Raw genomic sequence first — 19520 nt, forward strand, 5'->3', positions numbered from 1 at the left:
TATTAAGAACAGCGAGCCTGGCGCAATATCCTGTTTCATCCTTCGCTCATTCAACTCATTGTTGCATAACATGAAAAATCGTCTTTTATTCCGCTAGAAACAATTCACGAGTTATATGCCTTAATACTGCAACGAATGCATAAAGTACTAAATACTGATGCTGGTCGAACGCCGTATTAATCAGGTTAAGTTGCATTTTGTTAAGGTGGACCCATTTTTAAAAAAAAATAACTAATATACTGGATGAATGTATCAAAAGTCTAGGGTCATAAGCCAACTACGTTATGAGTGAAGATACGAAAAAATGGAAAGATGTTGAAAATAGGTGGTTTTCAAACTAAAATGTTGGAATTTTCCCAATCAAACCAGCCGTTTGGGCTCCATACTAGTAATGTGAAATGAAAAAGCAACGTTTCTAGTTCTGCAGGCACTTTGAAAGGAATCTAAGGGTATTCAAAAATGGCACGGGAGCGTGCACATTGTCATATGATGCAATCTAGAACACCTCGAACCCGTTTCCCCACAATGCTGCCTAGTGCTATGGTGAGGACCCAAGGAACAATCAGCTGAACATGCAACGTTGCTTTTAAATTTAACATAGAGCGTCTTGCCAGTGTGAAGCCCAAACGGCTGACGCAGAAGAATTGATTAGATTTTAGATTCAAAAACACACATTGAGAATTGGGGCCTCTCTTTCCATTTCTTCATATCTTTACTCATAACGGAGTTGCCCCATGGTCCCACTTTTGATACACCTTGTATATATATTTATTTGTTTATTCATCTATTATATTGGTAGGTTGCTTTGAAGTTTAGCGTCCCATTCAGCACCGAAGCTATATGAAACGTGGACCTTCAGTTTAACGTGGGATCCGAACCACATAAGCTCCTCCAAGAAATCGAAAAAAATGAAATCTTTGAGTTTTACGTCCCATGGTTTTGTCAGTTAGCCTAAAGGAGACGGTAATGATGAGTAATGAATGAAATGTTGGAATGAAGAAAGTGGGAGGAAACGGGAGAATCCCGAGGAAACCCACGCACACGGTGTTTGTCCACTACAAAGTTCACTTGGCAGGGGCTGGGATCGAACCCGGGACCCCAAGCACCAGAGGTGAACGCTATACCACTGAGCCACCGCGGCTACTCCATCGAATCCCCTCCAAAAAATCGAATCTATCTATCTATCTATCTATCTATCTATCTATCTATATATATATATATATATATATATATATATATATATATATATATATATATATATATATATATATATATATATATAGACTCATATATAGACTCAATATAAAATCCGTGCCAAGTGCCAAAACGAAAATATTGAGTAAACAGCCCAGATGTTACTTCAGAACTGATGGAACATATAGGCACGCATATTCTTCTGGGGATTATTTGAACTGCTTCCACAGAGAATGCTAGATAGACAGTTTTTCACTGAGTAGTGTTAGGCACATAGGCCACATTTTTACATTAAACCAAACTTTTCCATTTTCGGCACTTAGCACGGATTTTATTTTCAGTCTACATATCTATCTATCTATATACAGGAGGGGATCCAAGGGGAGGGCTATAGCCCCCCACCCCCTTGACGCTCATGTATACACTAGATAAAATGGGCTTCAACCCCACTTTCTTTACACTGGATAAAGCGGCAAATTATGATTTAGCTCCTCCCTTGATCAGCGGCTAAATATATATATATATATATATATATATATATATATATATATATATATATATACAGCGGTTGGACAAAAAAATCTAAAACGTTTGCAGAAGTGTGAAAATCATACCTAGTATGGTGTGGGGCCTCCTTTTGTGTCCAAAACAGCTTGGATCCGACGTGGAATGGACGTATACAGCTCCTGAATCCTGCTCATACTGTAACAGAACCACCCCATGCTTTTCAGTTGGGAGCAGACAGTCTGTATCATAGGCCTGCGACGGTGTTCTCCATACGTAAACACGACCGGTTGTTGGAAACAAGGTGAAGGTCGATTCATTGGACCACATTGCGTGTTTCCACTGCTCATGAGTCCACGCCTTCTGGTCCTTGCACCACTAGATACGCCTCTTCGCATTTACTGCTGTGACCAGGGGTTCGGGAATTAGCGGCTCTGCCATGAATTTTCATTTTATGAAGTTCCCTTCGCACTGTTTTCGATGAAACCGGGTTCTGTAGGCCGAAATTGAGTTCGGATGTAATTTTCAATGTAGTGATCTTCTTTTTTAGCTGCTAGAATCCGTTTTAATGCCCTCCGGTCCCTATCTGACAGGATTGTCTTTCGACCACTGTTGTGCTTTGCAGACGTCGTTTGCCCATGAATTTTGTATGCCCTCGTGACATTGGACACAGTGCCTTTCGATTCCCCCACAATGTTCGCCACTGAAGCTCCAACTAGACGGGCACCAACTATCATGCCTCTGGAAGTCTGTCAGGTCGCCCATTTTACCGCACCACCTTCACACCACGACACTCACAGATGAACTGGTTACTGCTGATGGAAGAGGAAGGTCCACATGACACATTGAAACAAAAAACGATCGGCAACCGCAGCACGTATTGTACAGTGGAGGGCCAAATTTACGTGTCCTGTATGAAGCGTTTTTAGATTTTGTTGTTATACGGTATAACTTATACCACTGTATATATATATATATATATATAGATAATAGATATAGATAGATAGATAGATAGATAGATAGATAGATAGATAGATAGATAGATAGATAGATAGATAGATAGGTAGATAGATAGATAGATAGAGAGGGAGAGAGAGAGAGAGAAAGGTAAACGTAGCCCCTTTTAGGAGAGATCAATGTGGTCCAAAGACCGTTTGAAAGTAAGGCCCATATTTCCATCATCTGTGTACGCAGTAATTGATGTGGTGAGACCACGCCCCACCCACCTTTACCACCCTGACTTTCCCCATCTGATAGAGGCGGGTAAACCCTTAAGATACATTTCAACGAGGGTAGAACAAGATAATAGATCTCACCAGGGATCAAACCCGGGCTATGCAACTGGAAGGTTGAAGCCTCACAACTGCGCCACCGCACCATTCTCTTTCTCTCTCTTAATTATGTATGAGTCTTATGAAGTTTTGTCCTATACCAACGACTTTGTTTCACTAAGAAAACAATAAATTATTAAAAATATACTTTATTTGAGCAATACAATGTAAAGTTTCAATATATAAATAAAAAAAATACAAACTTACTTCCAAATTTTGTGTTGATATGGAAGAAAACCTTTTCAACTATCTTTTAAAGCTTTACGGAACAATGGCCAAATGTTTGGTATCAATAAATAATATAATTTAGTATGACTTTAGAAAAAACTACAAAAAGGTGAATAAAATCAGTCTTCGTCTTCACTGGGGTATGGTCCCTTGTTACGCTTTCCCTTCGTAAGAAGATAATACGACCTCATGGCATCTTCCCGTTCAACCTATGTAGAAACAACAGACATTGTTAAATAATAATAACCTGAATCGTTGAGACATACTAACTTAATTATTTAATTAACACATTAAATTTGAGTAATTTAATTTAGTACCTTACATTTCTGTTGCTTAAATTAAACTCTCCAGTGGAAGTGGAAATCACAAGCATATCACAATTTAGCTACTCGGAAGACCAAAGTATTATACGCTACCCAAAGAAACTACAAATTATAGGAATTGCGCAATCGAGGACCATAAAATTCGTTTTGGGAAAAATAAGAAGAAACACATTTAGACTTCTGTCTCAATTTCACTACACTTGGTGTTTGATGTCAATTACCAACTAAGTTCTAAATCAGTGTATTACAATTGGTGATTAACATATAACTCCCTGGCTTTACTCCCCACGAACAGGTATGAAGTGCTAGAGGTTTCTAGATGGATCATGTGAGGTGACCAGTGGCGGCTCGTGACTAAATATAGAATGACTCGAACAGCTCAAAATAAAGTGACCAGTTTCTTGGAGGCTTCCACTCATGAGATTTTCAGATGGTTTGCATAATTAATAGGACACTGTTATGTTAGGTATTGGCTTGTTGAAAAACTGATATAAGACTTCGGGTACTTCCACTTTGACACAAGGTTGTGGCCATAAAACACACTGTGTGTATACTAGAGCTTATCTCAGCTGTGCCCTCGGAAAATAAGCGAACATACTTCGGCCCCACCCCCACCGCCCTCTGATGGAGGAAACCCACCCTTTGCTTAAGGAAATGAAGTGAATGATCTCAGTTGTGTTGCAATTTGTCATTCAGTCGTTTGGTCTTGACGAGTGAAAATCATAGGCTACTTAGAATGACTAATAAGACAGAGCACAGCGAAGTCCGTGAAATAATTCATCGTGGCAACTCATCCGCACACAGCAATTGAAAGATCTCGGCCGTGGCAACTTCTCCCTCCTATTTCGAGGAAGTACGGGGAAACATACATCGAAACCAGCGCCAGAAGTGGCACAGTTGAAATAAAAAGGCTCTACTATGTTACATTTGAAAGCTTATGTTCTGCAGTTCCTGGATATATATATAGCCCAGAGAAAATATTTGTATTTTTATTTATTTTCAGGCTGAGAGAATAGCATGCAAAAACATTATTTTCTCGAAAAGAGCGCCTGAACAGCTCGAAAAATTAATGTATTGTTAACAGTATGAGCGAATATGCAATGCAAAGTTAGATCCGAAAATTCTATTCTGGTGACGTATATTTGGAAGATAAGAAGGTAATGGATGTTGTTTTGCCGCTGGCATTGGCAAATTGAAAGTAAGTGATCACCGAAGCAAACCCACAGAAACGATACGAGAGATTGCATAGGAACTCAGCATTGTTTATTCGACCGTTGCATTACATTAAAAGAAATGATGGATGAACGAAGATGAATAAATGGACTCATGCGAATTGGCCAAGAATCAAAATTATCGGAATTTTAAAATCTATTTTACGCTGCTGCTGCTCTTGCGCTACGAAAACGATCCATTTCTCGACCACATTTCAAACATGCAATAAAAAATTAATCTTATACGGACGGCAACCAACACGCCCTACCAATGGTTAAATCGCGCTTCTACTTCTAAAACCTTTCCAAAGTCAACGTTGCACTCAGAGAAGTTTATGATGACCATGAGATGCTTCTTAGACGCACTGATCCACCGCAGCTTACTTAATGCAGAAAATTACTTCACGTTCGAGAATTCAGAATATTGAAAAAAATGCACTTAAAACTGAAACGTCTGTTTCGACCATTAGTCAACAGGAATGGTCTAATCATGTTACACGACAACGATGTGAATAAATTATACTACAAAGGTCGTATGCCTTGTAATACGAAAAGTTCCCCTATCCATCATGCTCCCTCACTTCCTTCCACCTTTTTGAGTATCTGGGTATGTTCTTGAACAGACACGTCTTCAACAACCAACACAGTGGCCAGGATGCCTTCGAAGAATTTATTCGCTCTAGGATCGCAAATTTTTATATGGCTGGGATTCTTGTAGCCTGATAGGCATCGATAATGGATGCTTTCATCTCGATTAATTGTGTCTAGTTTCAGGGATGTTACGGCAATTTCAGCTTGCGATTGAAACAAAATCCTGCATTAATTTCATAACTTAATATTTATCACGATTTCTCAACCTTTTCTGGTCTGTATTCACCTCGAACTTCAGAATATAGGAACAAGACAGTCAAATATGTTTATACTCAGAGAATAAATGACTCATGGGCTTTAAATATAGACTTTATATAGAGAGATAGTCTTAATGCTACAAATGAGCCAAATGTCACTTTGAATTGGATATAGGACTTCTTGTTTCACCCAGTCATATAGGAAGAGTAACATGAGCTACCCAAAGTTTCATCTGAAATTTTAGAAAATTTATTCTTTACACACGCAGAAATTGTTAATCTTAATTTAACAGTTTAGTGAAATAATACAAATATTTCGTGACCCACCAAAAATTCCCTCAGGACTCAACAGTGGATCGCCATCTATAGGTTGAGATTCATTGCAATATTAGTTATATATATATATATGCAAATACCAGTGTTACAATACTAGACCCAACGCAAGATATATGTGTCGGTCAAGGATTCCGTAAATGAATTTCAAAATTACCCACACTTGCCTTTCTCTCATATAATGTAATTTCACTGATGACATGTACGTCACTAATTAAACCAAATTTCTGAACATTTTTTTAAGGAGTGTTGACCAATATATGTGTGCGAAAAGTATTAATTCAACTCAATATATACTTAAAGTAATCCGATGTATATTTGTATTCATTCACAAAACACAAAATAGGCTAGAATGGCTAATTATATGCTTAATGATTTAATGACAATTTCCCTGACAACTGTTTTCTGGTAATGGCTAGAATCAAGCTGGCAACACTGTTATCTCAGCTGAAATGCACAAGCTTTTATGACGCTATCCGAACTGCAGAATCTGAAAAGCTACACACTTCAGCAGCGATTCCACGTGGCATGATTACCATGGTAGTGGCGCTAGCATTTTCCACTACCTCACTCCGTGCAACGTCTGAAAAAAAGTCCGCGATCTAAGTCATATTGGCAATCACAATGAAGGGGAAATAGTGGTTAAGATTTTAACATGAGAATGGTTGATTTTATGTATTTGATAAGAAAAGAATAGCTAAATGGAAAACAACTTTATTTATTTATTTCAAAATTCTAGGGACTCGGTGAGTCAATCAAGTCTAGGTAAGACCGCCACTGGTCGTGAACAGCCTCTATCGACGTAATTTCTGGCTTTCTACATTAGAGTTCGCTAACTTTTGGTTGAAGTAGCTCCCGAAGTGCCTTACAATAGTGTTTTAACATAGATAATAATGTTTTAACCACGAGCACGCGCGTTAACCATTCAGCTACACGACAGCATTAATGATCTAGGACACTAGACTGTTTATCATTTGTTCAGTTTTTTTGTTTCATAACTGTAGTAATATCCAGTAGGTTGTGCAAAGCTAAAACATATGAGGCGTTCCGACTAGTAAGGGCGAATTCAACAAAGACTTCCTGAAAATGCACTTTGAACGATCAAAACAGCAGTTAGGTATTATTACTTAAACACTTCAAATGTCATTTCCGAGCGTTTATATTCCATGTAACTTTTGTTGAGTTCGCTCTTACTAGCCGAAACATCTCATATTAATGTAACAATTATCAGGTGAAGTGTCCGTTCTTTGCTCTAAAGTAAGGTATATGGAAAACATTTGAAAAACGTACGAACATCTGGCTTGGGAAATTCGTTAATAAGGGATTGAACTGAACAGAGTTCAGGATTTCCTCCCTCCCTGATGAAACTTCCAAATTTCGTGCAAGTGAATGAGATTTTCGTATTCTCTGTATTAAAAAATCAATTTTCAAATCTCCTGCTTCTGTTTAACGGTTCACAAGAAAGATATAACAATAGCTAAATCTTCCACCCTTTTCGGGTAAAAGTTTCAAAATTTGTTCAAGTAAATGTGATGTTTAGCTCCCGTGCATTGCTCCGTTCAAAAAAGTTTTACCTTCTTTTGAGTGTGAATTATATAAAATAAGATGCCAACACATGCCAAATTTCGGGTATTTTCTCACAAACAGTTCAAAAGAAATAGTAATAATAATAAATACCATGTAATAATTCCTAAATTCCAGTGAATTCTAACTCGCGCCAAGGAGCTCCAGGGCGAAGAACGGGCACTTTAGTTAGTTCGTGTTATTTCGTATAAAAGAATTTCAGTTGCATACAATTATTCAATCATTCAATTCTTACGATTTACCATTTACTTTTCTCGCTAACAAAGGCAACGAGAAAACATTATTTAATGCCTACAGAAATGATTTATCATACAGCTTTCAGTAAATACCTATGAGCCCATGAATGAGAATACAGTTACTTCAAATAGTCAAGCCAAGGTATAATTTACTTAACTGAATTTAACTCTATGCAACCTATCAACATCATTCACGAACAATTCTTTTTAATTAAATTCTGACTTCCAAGACTATACACAATACATTGCTAATCAGTCAACAACAAACAATCACAAGTCTCATTATTGCTGAGACAAAAAAAGACTTCATACCTTTAGAGCTTTTCGGTGGTTTTCTCTTTTGGCCTTGATATTTCTCATTGGGAAAGGATTTAGCTCTTCAAAGGCAACCTAGAAGTATAAAATTCTTGATAGTATATAATCTTGTTTATATACACACACAGATATTTATCAAATTAATACAAAATCTGAGTTGGAAACATGTCAGATGTCTGGGTTGTCAACGGCCAGCTGGTGGCCGTAGCGCCGGTCTGTTAGTGATAGTGTGTTAGGGCAAATTCCGTACTACAAAAAATGAAATGAAATGAAATCTTTTAAGTTTTACGTCCCACGAATATGCCGGTCAGGCTAAAGGAGACGGTGATGATGAGAAATGAATGAAATGGTGGAATGAAGAAAGTGGGAGGAAACGGAAGAACCCCGAGAAAACCCACGAGCACGGTGTTTGTTCACCACAAAGTCCACACGGCGCAAGCTGGGATTGAACTAGGGACCCCAAGAACCGGAGGTGAACGCTCTACTACTGAGCCACCGCGCCCCCTCAAATTCCGTACTATGTGAGAAGAAGTAGAACGTTAGTGTGTTGTGAACTGAGCAGACGGTGATAGTGTAAAATGGGAGACCTCTCTGATTATCAAAGAGAGCAAATCGTTGGCGCTCGAATATGTGGTGCAAGTGTGACTTAAGTGGCAAATGTGTTGGGTGTGTCACGAGAGGCAATGTGCAAAGTGATGACACCCTACAAAACTTACGGCAAAGCCACACCGGCGAAAAAGAACAGTGGTCGCAAGAACATATTCAGTGGTAGGTCCCGCCAAGCATTAAAGTGGATTGTCACTTAAAAGCGTCGAGTAACTGCAGTCCAAGTGACGGACAAAGTCAAGCAGCACTTCTCACAGCCTATGTCGACAATCACAGTTCGCCGCGAATTACATGACTTGAAGATCCGGATGGCGTTGTACGGGGTAAATCGCTAATACGGGACTATGACGTTTTAGCACGATGTCAATGGCGCAGCAATGAGAACATGCAACAGGGATCGCTGATGACTGGAAATGTATGAAATGGTCGGATGAGTCACAGTTTACCCTATTTCGAACCATATTTCGAAAAATTAATACATAGCATATGTTATACATTAGTTGAATAGCATTGTATCCAAAATGCAGCGTGAAATACAACAAAAGCTAAGCACTGAATTTGGAGCGTAAAACCATTTCAATCATAATCAGAATTCTCATGACTTGCTGAATTCTCAGAGAATAAAAAGTTTGTAATTTTGTCTGCATTACACCCTTGTGTTTACACCGAGATTGAGAAGGAATGGAGTTTGTATTACAGTAAAGTAAGAACAAGCCCTCAAAATTTTATCTTAGGCATTCGACTAGACTCTTATCAGGATTCCTGAGCCTCTGAAAGCACGTGTTATTCTCGTAAGTTACACGTATTCTTTATTTTTGTTTACTTTTTGAATATCTACGACCTTAAAACCGTCACGTATGAGGGATGATGTACCTCGGCGAGCACACTATACGGAGAAGGGGGTAAGGAGAAAGGAACGGTTAAGGAAGGAAGCAGCCTGGGACTTGTATGTTAGGTACTATACCAGTATTTGCCTGATGTGAATGAGAAAAAACCACGAATAACCTCACTCAGGATGACTGACCTGAAAAAGCTGTTACACATTCTCGGCCGAGTGTCCCCACCGGAAATCGAACCCGGAACCGGTCGCATCAAAGGCGAGAGTTACCGACTACATTACGTGGAGCCACTACAGGTTTTCTGACAACATACGAAAAAAATAAATAAATAAAATAATCATTCAAAATCAATTGAAAATTCATTCTGCAGGTAATTAAGTGAAAATGGATACACATACACATGGGTGAGTCAAAAGTCTTTAGATACGCGTTTAATTTTAAACTTGACAGGAAAATGTGAAATCTGTTAATGGAAGATGGTAACTAAGGGGGCGAAACGTATAGGGTACATGGTGGCTATGGCCGTCATTTAGAATCCAAGTTCGAAACTTCATTTGGGAATGGGGAGCATGTAGCTTATCAAATGATATCTCTGTGAGCTCACGAATAAAAAGGTGTGATTCATACTTTGTATAGTTTGTACGTTATCAACACCGAAAATTTGAAAAATACCAATCAACGGTACGATACAGCACATGTTCTAAGTGGTCGCCAGCCCATCTAATGCACAATCTTATTCGTCGTATCCACTCTAACTGCATCGCAGGAGAATGTCCAATGAAATGTGGCCACACACGTGCTTAATGCTTTCCTGTAGATGCCTTATACCGCGGAGTTTCTCAGCATACACTATCTGCTTCAGATGACCAACAGATAAAAATCAAGCGGTGTGAGGTCAGGTGATCTGGGCGGCTATTGCATGGAACCACAGAGATCAATTCACTTCCCAGGAAGTTGTGCACCAAGTCGTTGACGTACACACACGCCACGGTGGAGTGAAGCTTCATCATGTTGAAAAGAAGAAGGAAAGGAAACACATATTGCTGTTTGGGTTCAGAAGGGAAGGAAACACTGCAGGAGCGCCAGATACTGTTGCACTGTTAAGATAGTGTCGATGAAAGTCTTGTATAAAAGAACAAAGAGAACCGCTAGGAAATAGGTCGGTGATAGACAGGCATTAAAGCTACTATTTAAAAGACCCTTTTGGACAACAACAACCACATGGAGAGATCTCTGGTTCATCCAACTTTACATAAAGGTTTAGGCTGCAACTATTACAATTTGGAGTTAAGCTTGGCTATCGCCTTTGTAATGAATTCTACACTATGCTTTGCTTAACGTTATATACACTACTACTTACATCATATTGACAATAACCACTGTATTACCACCTACTTAAATACAATAGAGTGCCTGCTTTTGGTGCATGGTGTTCCTGGTTCGTTTCTTGGAGGGAGAGCATTACAGTGGTTCAGAGTTCATCTTAGAATGTAATTCCACGTCTTATGTAGCTTCAATGCCGAAATGGGACGTTAAACATCAACTACCACGTATACTACTAAAAAAAAAAATCTATACTACTTATAAAATCTACACTACTACTATTATTACGATACAAAATATATACTAGTAATTTATTGTAAAAAATCACTGAGTAAAGTGATCTATTTGTTTGGATAACAAAATGATATCAATGATGAAATTAGAAATAGAAATTAGCTATTAATATTTATTTGTAAATTTAGATTACACTTAATAAATATTTTTTTCTGTACGTGACACACGGGAGAAGAAAGCTTGCACCTAATTACGTACTGTTAGTTGTACATCTCATAATTATATTCTACACAATAACCGCTTTCTTCTGTAGACAACATTACCACCGGCTATTGTACTAAGGATCACGCACACCAAAAGGGATCACTTACACTTACAACATATAACGAATCAACTACTTTTGTGAATTTTATATTAATTAGGCGTATACCAATCAACTCAGTTTGTATATTACATAAGATCATAAATAATAATAATAAAAAAAAAAATAATAACCGACTTTACATCTCACCAATTTCTCTGTAAGTGCAAATTCGGTAGTTTAACGTTCCTTTTAGCACTGAGGCTATATAAAACGTGGAGCTACAATTAAAAATAGGATTCAAACCTGATACGCTCCTACCAGGAATTAAGCCCGGGTCCTCCACGCCAAAGGCACGAACGATGACCATATAACAATAAAAAAGTTCAGTCAACAGTTATTCAGATATAGAAGCAATGAATATAAACCTTTATCTCCAGCTAAGTAAAACATCGATGGGCTAAAATAATTTAAAAATTATGTTCTACAATATACTCGCAAAACAGAACAAAGTAAGCAACATGTGCTATGGATGTTATGAGTAACATTAATAAAAGGTTGTTTAAAAATAATCTGTTGTCAATTTACCTGTGTTATTTCATCGAAATTCGTCAACTCTTCTACAGATCTCCGTAACGTCTTGAATATTGTTGCATAGTCCGTTTCAGGCAAAACATTAACCTCACACTCCTTCAGAATAGCCAGTGCATAACGAAACAGAACCTAAAGGTGGGAAGAATGAAATTATTATTTTTCTAAACACAGAGAAGTTATTTTGTTAAAATGCATACACAATGGTGCAAGAAATCTATACATACAACCTCAGAAACATATAACATTGAAAATGTCTATCTATCTATTAAAATGCTACAATAGCAACAAAGGCGCCTGAGCTCCAACCTATAACTTTTGATTTCAAACCTTTGATTTACGGTTATTTGTAATTTTACGTTTAACAAAATCAAATATTTTAAAGTATGTGCACTTTAAATAACCTATTTAAATAGACCTTTTTCTTAAAGTTTATGTTTTTAAATTATTGTTTAAAGCCTTTGTATTTTAATAAGCCTTTTCCAAAATCAATTCAAATGAATTGTGCTGCCATCTTTGAAGTTCTTTTAAACTATACGTTTGTGGCCAATCCTTTCGACAATGAGATCTCTGAAACTCCAGGCTCTAGAAATATGACGTTTTCACTGATCGATTGCAAATTTTGTGTAGATTGTCCAGTTCTAATTGAATATTTAAAAAACATGGACATTATTTCTTTATTACATTTTTAGGGGTACACTGAAAGTGTTGAAATGATTCGTTGTGTAGAGAGAGCGCAGGTTCAGCTAGTCTATATATTAAAATGCTAGGTTTATATATTTGTCTCCAATCCTTTTGACAATGAAATCTCGAAAACCACACGTGCTAGAAACGTGCCATTTTCACTGGTCGATTCCAAATTTTGTGCAGATTGTCCAGTTCTCATTCAAATTTTCAAAAACCGTGTCGTTATTGTTCTATCCAACATTTTAGGAGCCGTTTTGAGCCCGTAAGATTAACATTGTTGCACGCCGAAACTACGATCTTAGGTAAACAGTAGAGAAGTTACGTATGGCGGGTTGACGGACATTGCAGTAGCTTTCCTTAAATCTGAATTGCAGAACTTATTCCATGTTGGCAACTTTAAAGGCCTCAAGAGAGGCAATGAGGCGTACTCGGACGGATATGGATTTATTAGAAAAAAATATTTCCTCTTGATATCGTGTTACTACAACAAATTTGCTACAAACTCACTCCAACATTTATACATAGGAATTCACTTCCTTTGTGAGTCTCCTATCCTTTACTTGTGTGAGTAAGGAGACACACACAATGGTAAGGAGATTCATGATCATAATAGAACGATGCGCTGAGTAGACAGCGCTGGTTCAGCTAGTGTATATATAAAAGTGAAAGTGATTATGTTTGTGACTTCATACCTCTTGAACCAGGAGACCAATCTCGACCAAATTTTCAACATAGATTAGGTTGAGGCCTGGGATGATTTTTATTATTCCACTTTGACGGTGCAACTTACGAGGAAATTTTTTCTGGTATCACACGAAATGTGGAACGAGACTATGGTCAATCGATTTGTGTTAGAGAACACGAAAATCCATAGGCGGGAAAAACCCTCGATCGCAGCCGCTCCGTACTTATGGGGGGAAGAATAGGGGGCACTGGCAACACAACACGTTGTGGATAATGAGACGAAATATGGCGCGAGTTAGATGAAAATATGCATAGAAGCATAGTTAAACATATACTACAATGTGACATTACATTCGACAATACTCTGACAAGTGAGGGCAGTGGCGTAGCACATAACGACAGAAGAGGGAGCGGATAAGCGCAAGTAAAAATGGTCATATAATTGAGGAAAACGAAGAAGCAAGACGTCAGGGGAATTGTACAGTAATAATACGTGATCAAGTAATCAATCGCAAACTACAGACAGCCTGTAGACGTCAACATAAGGCAGAAATGGAAGAAAGATAGCTATGGAGAGGATTGACCGTCGAGTCCGGACCCCATCTCCTCGTAACGTCCGATGTGTATAGACTGTTGTACTAGTAAGGGCACCACTTGGTCTCACTTTTGGCCAATAGATCCCTTCCTAAGGACCCATGGTCCCTGGCCCAGGGTCAATGATCTAGGGGTACTTAGGACCAACCCCTGTACATTTTGGCTGGGGTACTTTGTCCCCCCCCCCGTAAATTTTGGGAGGGTTACATAGGACCACCCCTTAAAATTTGGAAATTGGGTATGGTAGCCTAGGACCAGGGTATGTACCTCTGTAAGTTTTGGGGTCTATCTCATTCCCTTTCATGGTTAAAAAATGCCAAAAAATTAAATTTCGGAGGTTTTTGACCTAATTTATCCCCTTTGATGAGGTCTTATTACGATATATGGTTGCATGGGCATGTACAGGGGTCCATTCCCTTTCATAAGACATAGGTACATTGGCGCACCCCTTGAAAATTTAAAGGGTGTGGCAAGGTAACCCTGCCAAAATCTACAGGAGGTGGTCCTAGTATCCCTAGGTCATTGACCCTAGGCCAGGGACCATGGGTTCTGAGGCAGGGACCCAAGGGTCAAAAGTGAGACCAACTGCTGCCCTTACTACTACAACAGTCTATACACATCGGACGTTACGAGGAGATGGGGTTCGGACTCTATGGTCAATCATCTTCATAGCTCTCTTTCTTCCATTTCTGCCTTATGTTGTCGTCTACATAGTTTATGATTGATTACTTGACCCGTCTATAGTTTGCGATTGATTACTTGATCATGTATTATTACTGTACAATTCCCCTGACGTCTTGCTTCTTCGTTTTCCTCAATTATATGACCATTTTTACTTGCGCTTATCCGCTCCCTCTTCTGTCGTTATGTGCTACGCCACTGCCCTCACTTGTCAGAGTATTGTCGAATGTAATGTCACATTGTAGTATATGTTTAACTATGCTTCTATGCATATTTTCATCTAACTCGCGCCATATTTCGTCTCATTATCCACAACGTGTTGTGTTGCCAGTGCCCCCTACTCTTCCCACCATAAGTACGGAGCGGCTGCGATCGAGGGTTTTTCCCGCCTATGGATTTTCGTGTTCTCTAACACAAATCGATTGACCATAGTCTCGTTCCACATTTCGTGTGATACCAGAAAAAGTTTCCTCGTTAGAGGAAGGAGAGGAGGAGATAAATAAAACTTAAGAACACTTTGAATTACCAGACCAATCTCGATCGAATTTATCACATATATGAGGTTCGGGCCTGGGATGGTTTTTTTGTCATTTCACTTTGACGGTGTAACTTAGAGGAGGGGGAGGAGGAGATATATAACAATAAATAAAAATGACAGTGACTACGCCAACAATCTCAAGGAATATCTTAAAGATATATATATATATATCTATATATATTTAACTCCACATTACCTCACAGAGGTCGAAATCCACAAAATCCTGCTCTATTAGCAGTCTAGGGTCTAAGAACATTTGTACAAAATTTCAAGCTGCTGGCCCAGTAATTTTCTGAAATCTGATAACGCATGACAATGTCCCAACCATCTTTCCTCTAACGCAAAACCTCATTTTGCCTACACCCTGAGCTTAAGGAAAATAATTCCTATGTCCAACAGCTTCAAGGATCTGATAATGAGAATACAGTGAGCGAATCACTGAGTTTACCTCTATACATCACTACTCTAGAATCTTCCCAACTCGGACATAAGTTCAACAAGTACAGTAGAACGTCGTCTGTCCGTACGTCAATTATTCGCACATTAAAAAGAAACACATACGTATGTATGCGTACATTTGATTCAGTTTTGAACAAATTCAAGCAATTTCTTTAATTATAAATTGGATCTAGGTGCGTATTAGTACATACAGTATTATATATATATATTTATTAAATGGACCGGCAACGTTGCATAAGGAAAAGTTGAGTAACGGACTCCGGTAATATTAACCTGAACACCTGCCAAGCAACTTTAAATTCATGAACTTATTAGTACTGTTATCAGAAACTAGCAGTGTTGTGTTGAGAACATTTTTATATGTATTTTTAAGAGTGTATCTTTGTGTGAATAACAGGACTTTTTATTCTTTATATAAAGTACGGTATATTGGAATGACAATAAATAAATAAATAAATAAATAAATAAATAAAAATAAAGAAATAAAAAAAAAACTGTGCTTTACGTGCTTCTTTGTTAACCAAACGCTTGTTTGATAATCTGAAAAAATCGTTATCCGCACAACCCAATCGTTATCTCTATTAATGCGGATAAACGACGTTCTACTGTATATTTGAAACTCCTACGAACCGAGAAGTTTTAGTACAGCCGACTGTAGGAATTGCTGTAAATATAATTTGTGATCTTACCTTCGTTCCTTCAAGAAAGAACGCATCCCAAATCCTAAGAAAGAGTTCCACTGGCACACTGCCAACAAAAATACACAGGAACCAATTCAGCGTTAGAAGAGTAATGTCAATGCAGTGACCGTCTAGGTGTGCCCAGAGTCTTGGTAACTTTTCCGCAACTAAATCCTTCAGTACACGCTGGAAAATAAGACAAATCTAGTAAATACAATTAGTTTTGTTTAGTTCTCTATATATGAAAATTATAGGGTTTCAAATCATTCATTTATGCTACATTACACGAATTGCTGAAATTGGAGCCGGCGTATACAAAATGAAACAAATGTTTGAGAGTTTTTTTGAAATCTAACTTCCAAGGCAGGAGAATAGAGGCACAACTTTTACTATTATCACATGTTATTTCGAATCGTTTTGCACAAAGCTACGAATTTTTTGTTAATGTGACGTTTTGCTTTACAAAATACGAATATGCCATTCATTTGTATATTAGAGTGCAATATTGTGGACGCAAAGGGAGGATAGAATGCAAAATATTGATCGTAGTAACTAGCAGGCATTTTCTAGTATCAAACATTATACACTGTCGTGCAAATATTTTGTCTATGAGGAAGGATCGACAAGTAATATTTTTTTTTCGTTTATATCTAATACATATGTCACAAATATGAACTTGCTATATAATATTGTGCACTCATGTTTTACGATTGTTCGATTTGAAAAATGGATAAGCGCTGAAACAAAAAGCACTGATTAAGCTCTTGACGAAACAGAATAATACTAGGATAAGTGGAACATGTAACTAGTTCTTTGGTGCAAGGGAATTTTTGTTTTCTTTTTGTTGTCAGCGATAATTTAACAATTACAAAACATAACAATTAAATTATAAACTGCAATAATTTAACAGCGAGATTGGTCATGTTACTGTATCACCGTATCATACAGAAAATTATTATTCATAAACTTTTAAACACAGAGGAGGGTAGCTGATTATCATCATTTTAAAAATCAATAATTGTATTGAAACGCACACACCAAGCCAAAGATAATTTGATTTTAAGATCTTGGAAACTCTCAATTGTTCACTTCAACTGGGTAAATCACGTCATTCACAAGCTTGATTGCTTTACTATTCTGTATATTAGAGAATGTTGTCTATACAGAGTGTTTCGAAACGGATTTACAACTTTGTAAATTCATATAAATTTATTCGAACTACTTACAGAGCTAGTTTTGCTGTCATTTTGCAGCAAAATAGATCATGTTTTGTCTCACATAGCACCACCGCAAGTACTAGCGACAGTTGTAACAAATATGGCTGCCTTCATTGGTCCTGAGCGCGCTCGCTTTGTGTTTTGGTGAGTCGAATTTTGCGACAATTGTGTAACTGAAATTTCGTAACGAGTATGGAAAAGATTCTTCCAGTGGGTCTATCATTTATGAGTGGTATAAGTGATTCACTGAAACTGGATGTTTTGTAAGACATAAGATATCTTCACAGCGTGCTGGTGTGTCTGATGATGTCGGACAGCAAGTGAGGCAAAGCTTTGTTAACAGCCCTACAAAACAAAAACACTCTTTTGTTACAAAATGACACCAAAACCAACTCTGTAAGTAGTCTGAATAAATGTATGTTAATTTACAAAGTCTTTTTCGAAGCCCTCTATATTATAAATCTTACTCTTGTCATTTTCCACTTAATGATTGTCTTGCGTCGTCAAATAAATATTAGGCTTGCGTGTCTATAATTTAGGATTTTTTTTTTTCATTCATTTAATTTATAAGAGACTTTCATGTGTTGTCATTACCAATACTCTTTCGTATAAATTTACCTGTTCTTTACCATATATTAACAATTTCAGAGAATACGAACCTGATCAACTTGAGATCCTAATAACCGACGTGAGTAGTAATCACTGGGCATCAGCTTCTCAACGATATAAGCAAGCCCCCAAAATGCATCCTCTTCTTCCAGAAACAATAGCAAAATAGCCACGATCCTGTTTAATCCCTGAAAAATATATAAACCGCACATATTTTAAATATTTATTGATAACGCATTATTTTGGGATTCATAAGTGTGTACGTTAACATTTTGACAAAGGAATAATCGCGGGAATTTTATAATTTAAATTTGAATAATAGAAAAAGGAAGAAACAATTGAAAATGACGTAATCTGAGACTGTTATGTTACTAACAGAAAGCATGATACTACTAGATAACTAACAGGAAGCACTCTAAAACATACAACCAGAGTTAACAAGAAGCGATGTCCAAACACTTTCCATTCTACTGATTATCGTAAAGTTTACAACTTGGTAATCAAAACTTTCATTTGAAAATTTTCTAGGTGGGCTGTGGTGGCTCAGTGGCAGAGCGTTCACCTCTGGTGCATGGGGTCCTTGATTCGATCCCAGCTCGCGCCAAGTGAGCTTTGCGGTGGACACACACCGTGTGTGGGGTTTTCTCTGGGTTCTCCCGTTTCCTTCCACTTTCTTCATTCCACCATTTAATTAATTTTTCATCACTACCTTCTTCTTTAGCCTAGCCGGCATAACCGTGGGAGGTAAACCTTTTAGAGTTTTGGAAATTTTCTAATATACTATTATTATTACTTTCTAACTTACCTGGCAATAACCTACAACTGGGTTATGGACACTATACGCCATAAGGACTCGGCGCAACTTTGGGATTCCATCTGCATAGATACCTTCGAAATGGCAATTATTAGGAAGCGTCCTGAGGAGGTCTATTTCGATCTGTAAGTGTATAAAAATAAGTAATTTGTGAGAATGTTTTCTAGTAGCGATTGTAATATGTTTACTCTTAGAATTATAACCAAGTTTATGACCAATGGAAACAAATTATTACCAAACATTAAATATGTTATCACAAAGTATCAGATACATTACAAACATTGCTAAATATTGAATACATACATGGTTATCGCACAATTACTACGAGTCTTAATTACCCCAACCTTGCTATTAAATAAGTCTTTACCAATATAGATCTAGTAGATGTATACCGAAGAAATATCTTTAAATTCCGTAATTCTAGGAAGGATACATAAACATAAGACTTAAATTTAAATGAGAATTAAAACTATTTAGAATGTGACTAACAAGAGAATACGGAGGAGTGTTCACTATCTATGGAACTTTTTTGAATGTGATACTCGCGTCATTGTTA

General features: G+C 37.6%; 1 protein-coding gene across 4 annotated transcripts in view; it reads right to left on the minus strand.

Moving 5' to 3' along the window:
• Positions 1–3162: 3162 nt before the first annotated feature.
• LOC145687997 (TBC1 domain family member 2B-like) overlaps positions 3163–19520 on the minus strand; it is a 99359-nt gene continuing 83001 nt past the window's right edge. For all 4 annotated transcript variants that reach the window (XM_081761655.1, XM_081761656.1, XM_081761652.1 and 1 more), the window contains exons 13-18: positions 18956–19087; positions 18201–18338; positions 16334–16510; positions 11999–12133; positions 8105–8182; positions 3163–3466 (exon numbers count right to left, since the gene is read on the minus strand). In XM_081761655.1, the coding sequence (XP_081617781.1) occupies positions 3377–3466; positions 8105–8182; positions 11999–12133; positions 16334–16510; positions 18201–18338; positions 18956–19087 (750 nt within the window). In that variant the 3' untranslated portion in view covers positions 3163–3376. The remainder of the gene's footprint in view (positions 3467–8104; positions 8183–11998; positions 12134–16333; positions 16511–18200; positions 18339–18955; positions 19088–19520) is intronic.

This window comes from Thermobia domestica, chromosome 6, assembly GCF_964235325.1.
Source record: "Thermobia domestica chromosome 6, izTheDome1.hap1.1, whole genome shotgun sequence".
In the NCBI taxonomy this organism is placed as follows: domain Eukaryota; kingdom Metazoa; phylum Arthropoda; class Insecta; order Zygentoma; family Lepismatidae; genus Thermobia; species Thermobia domestica.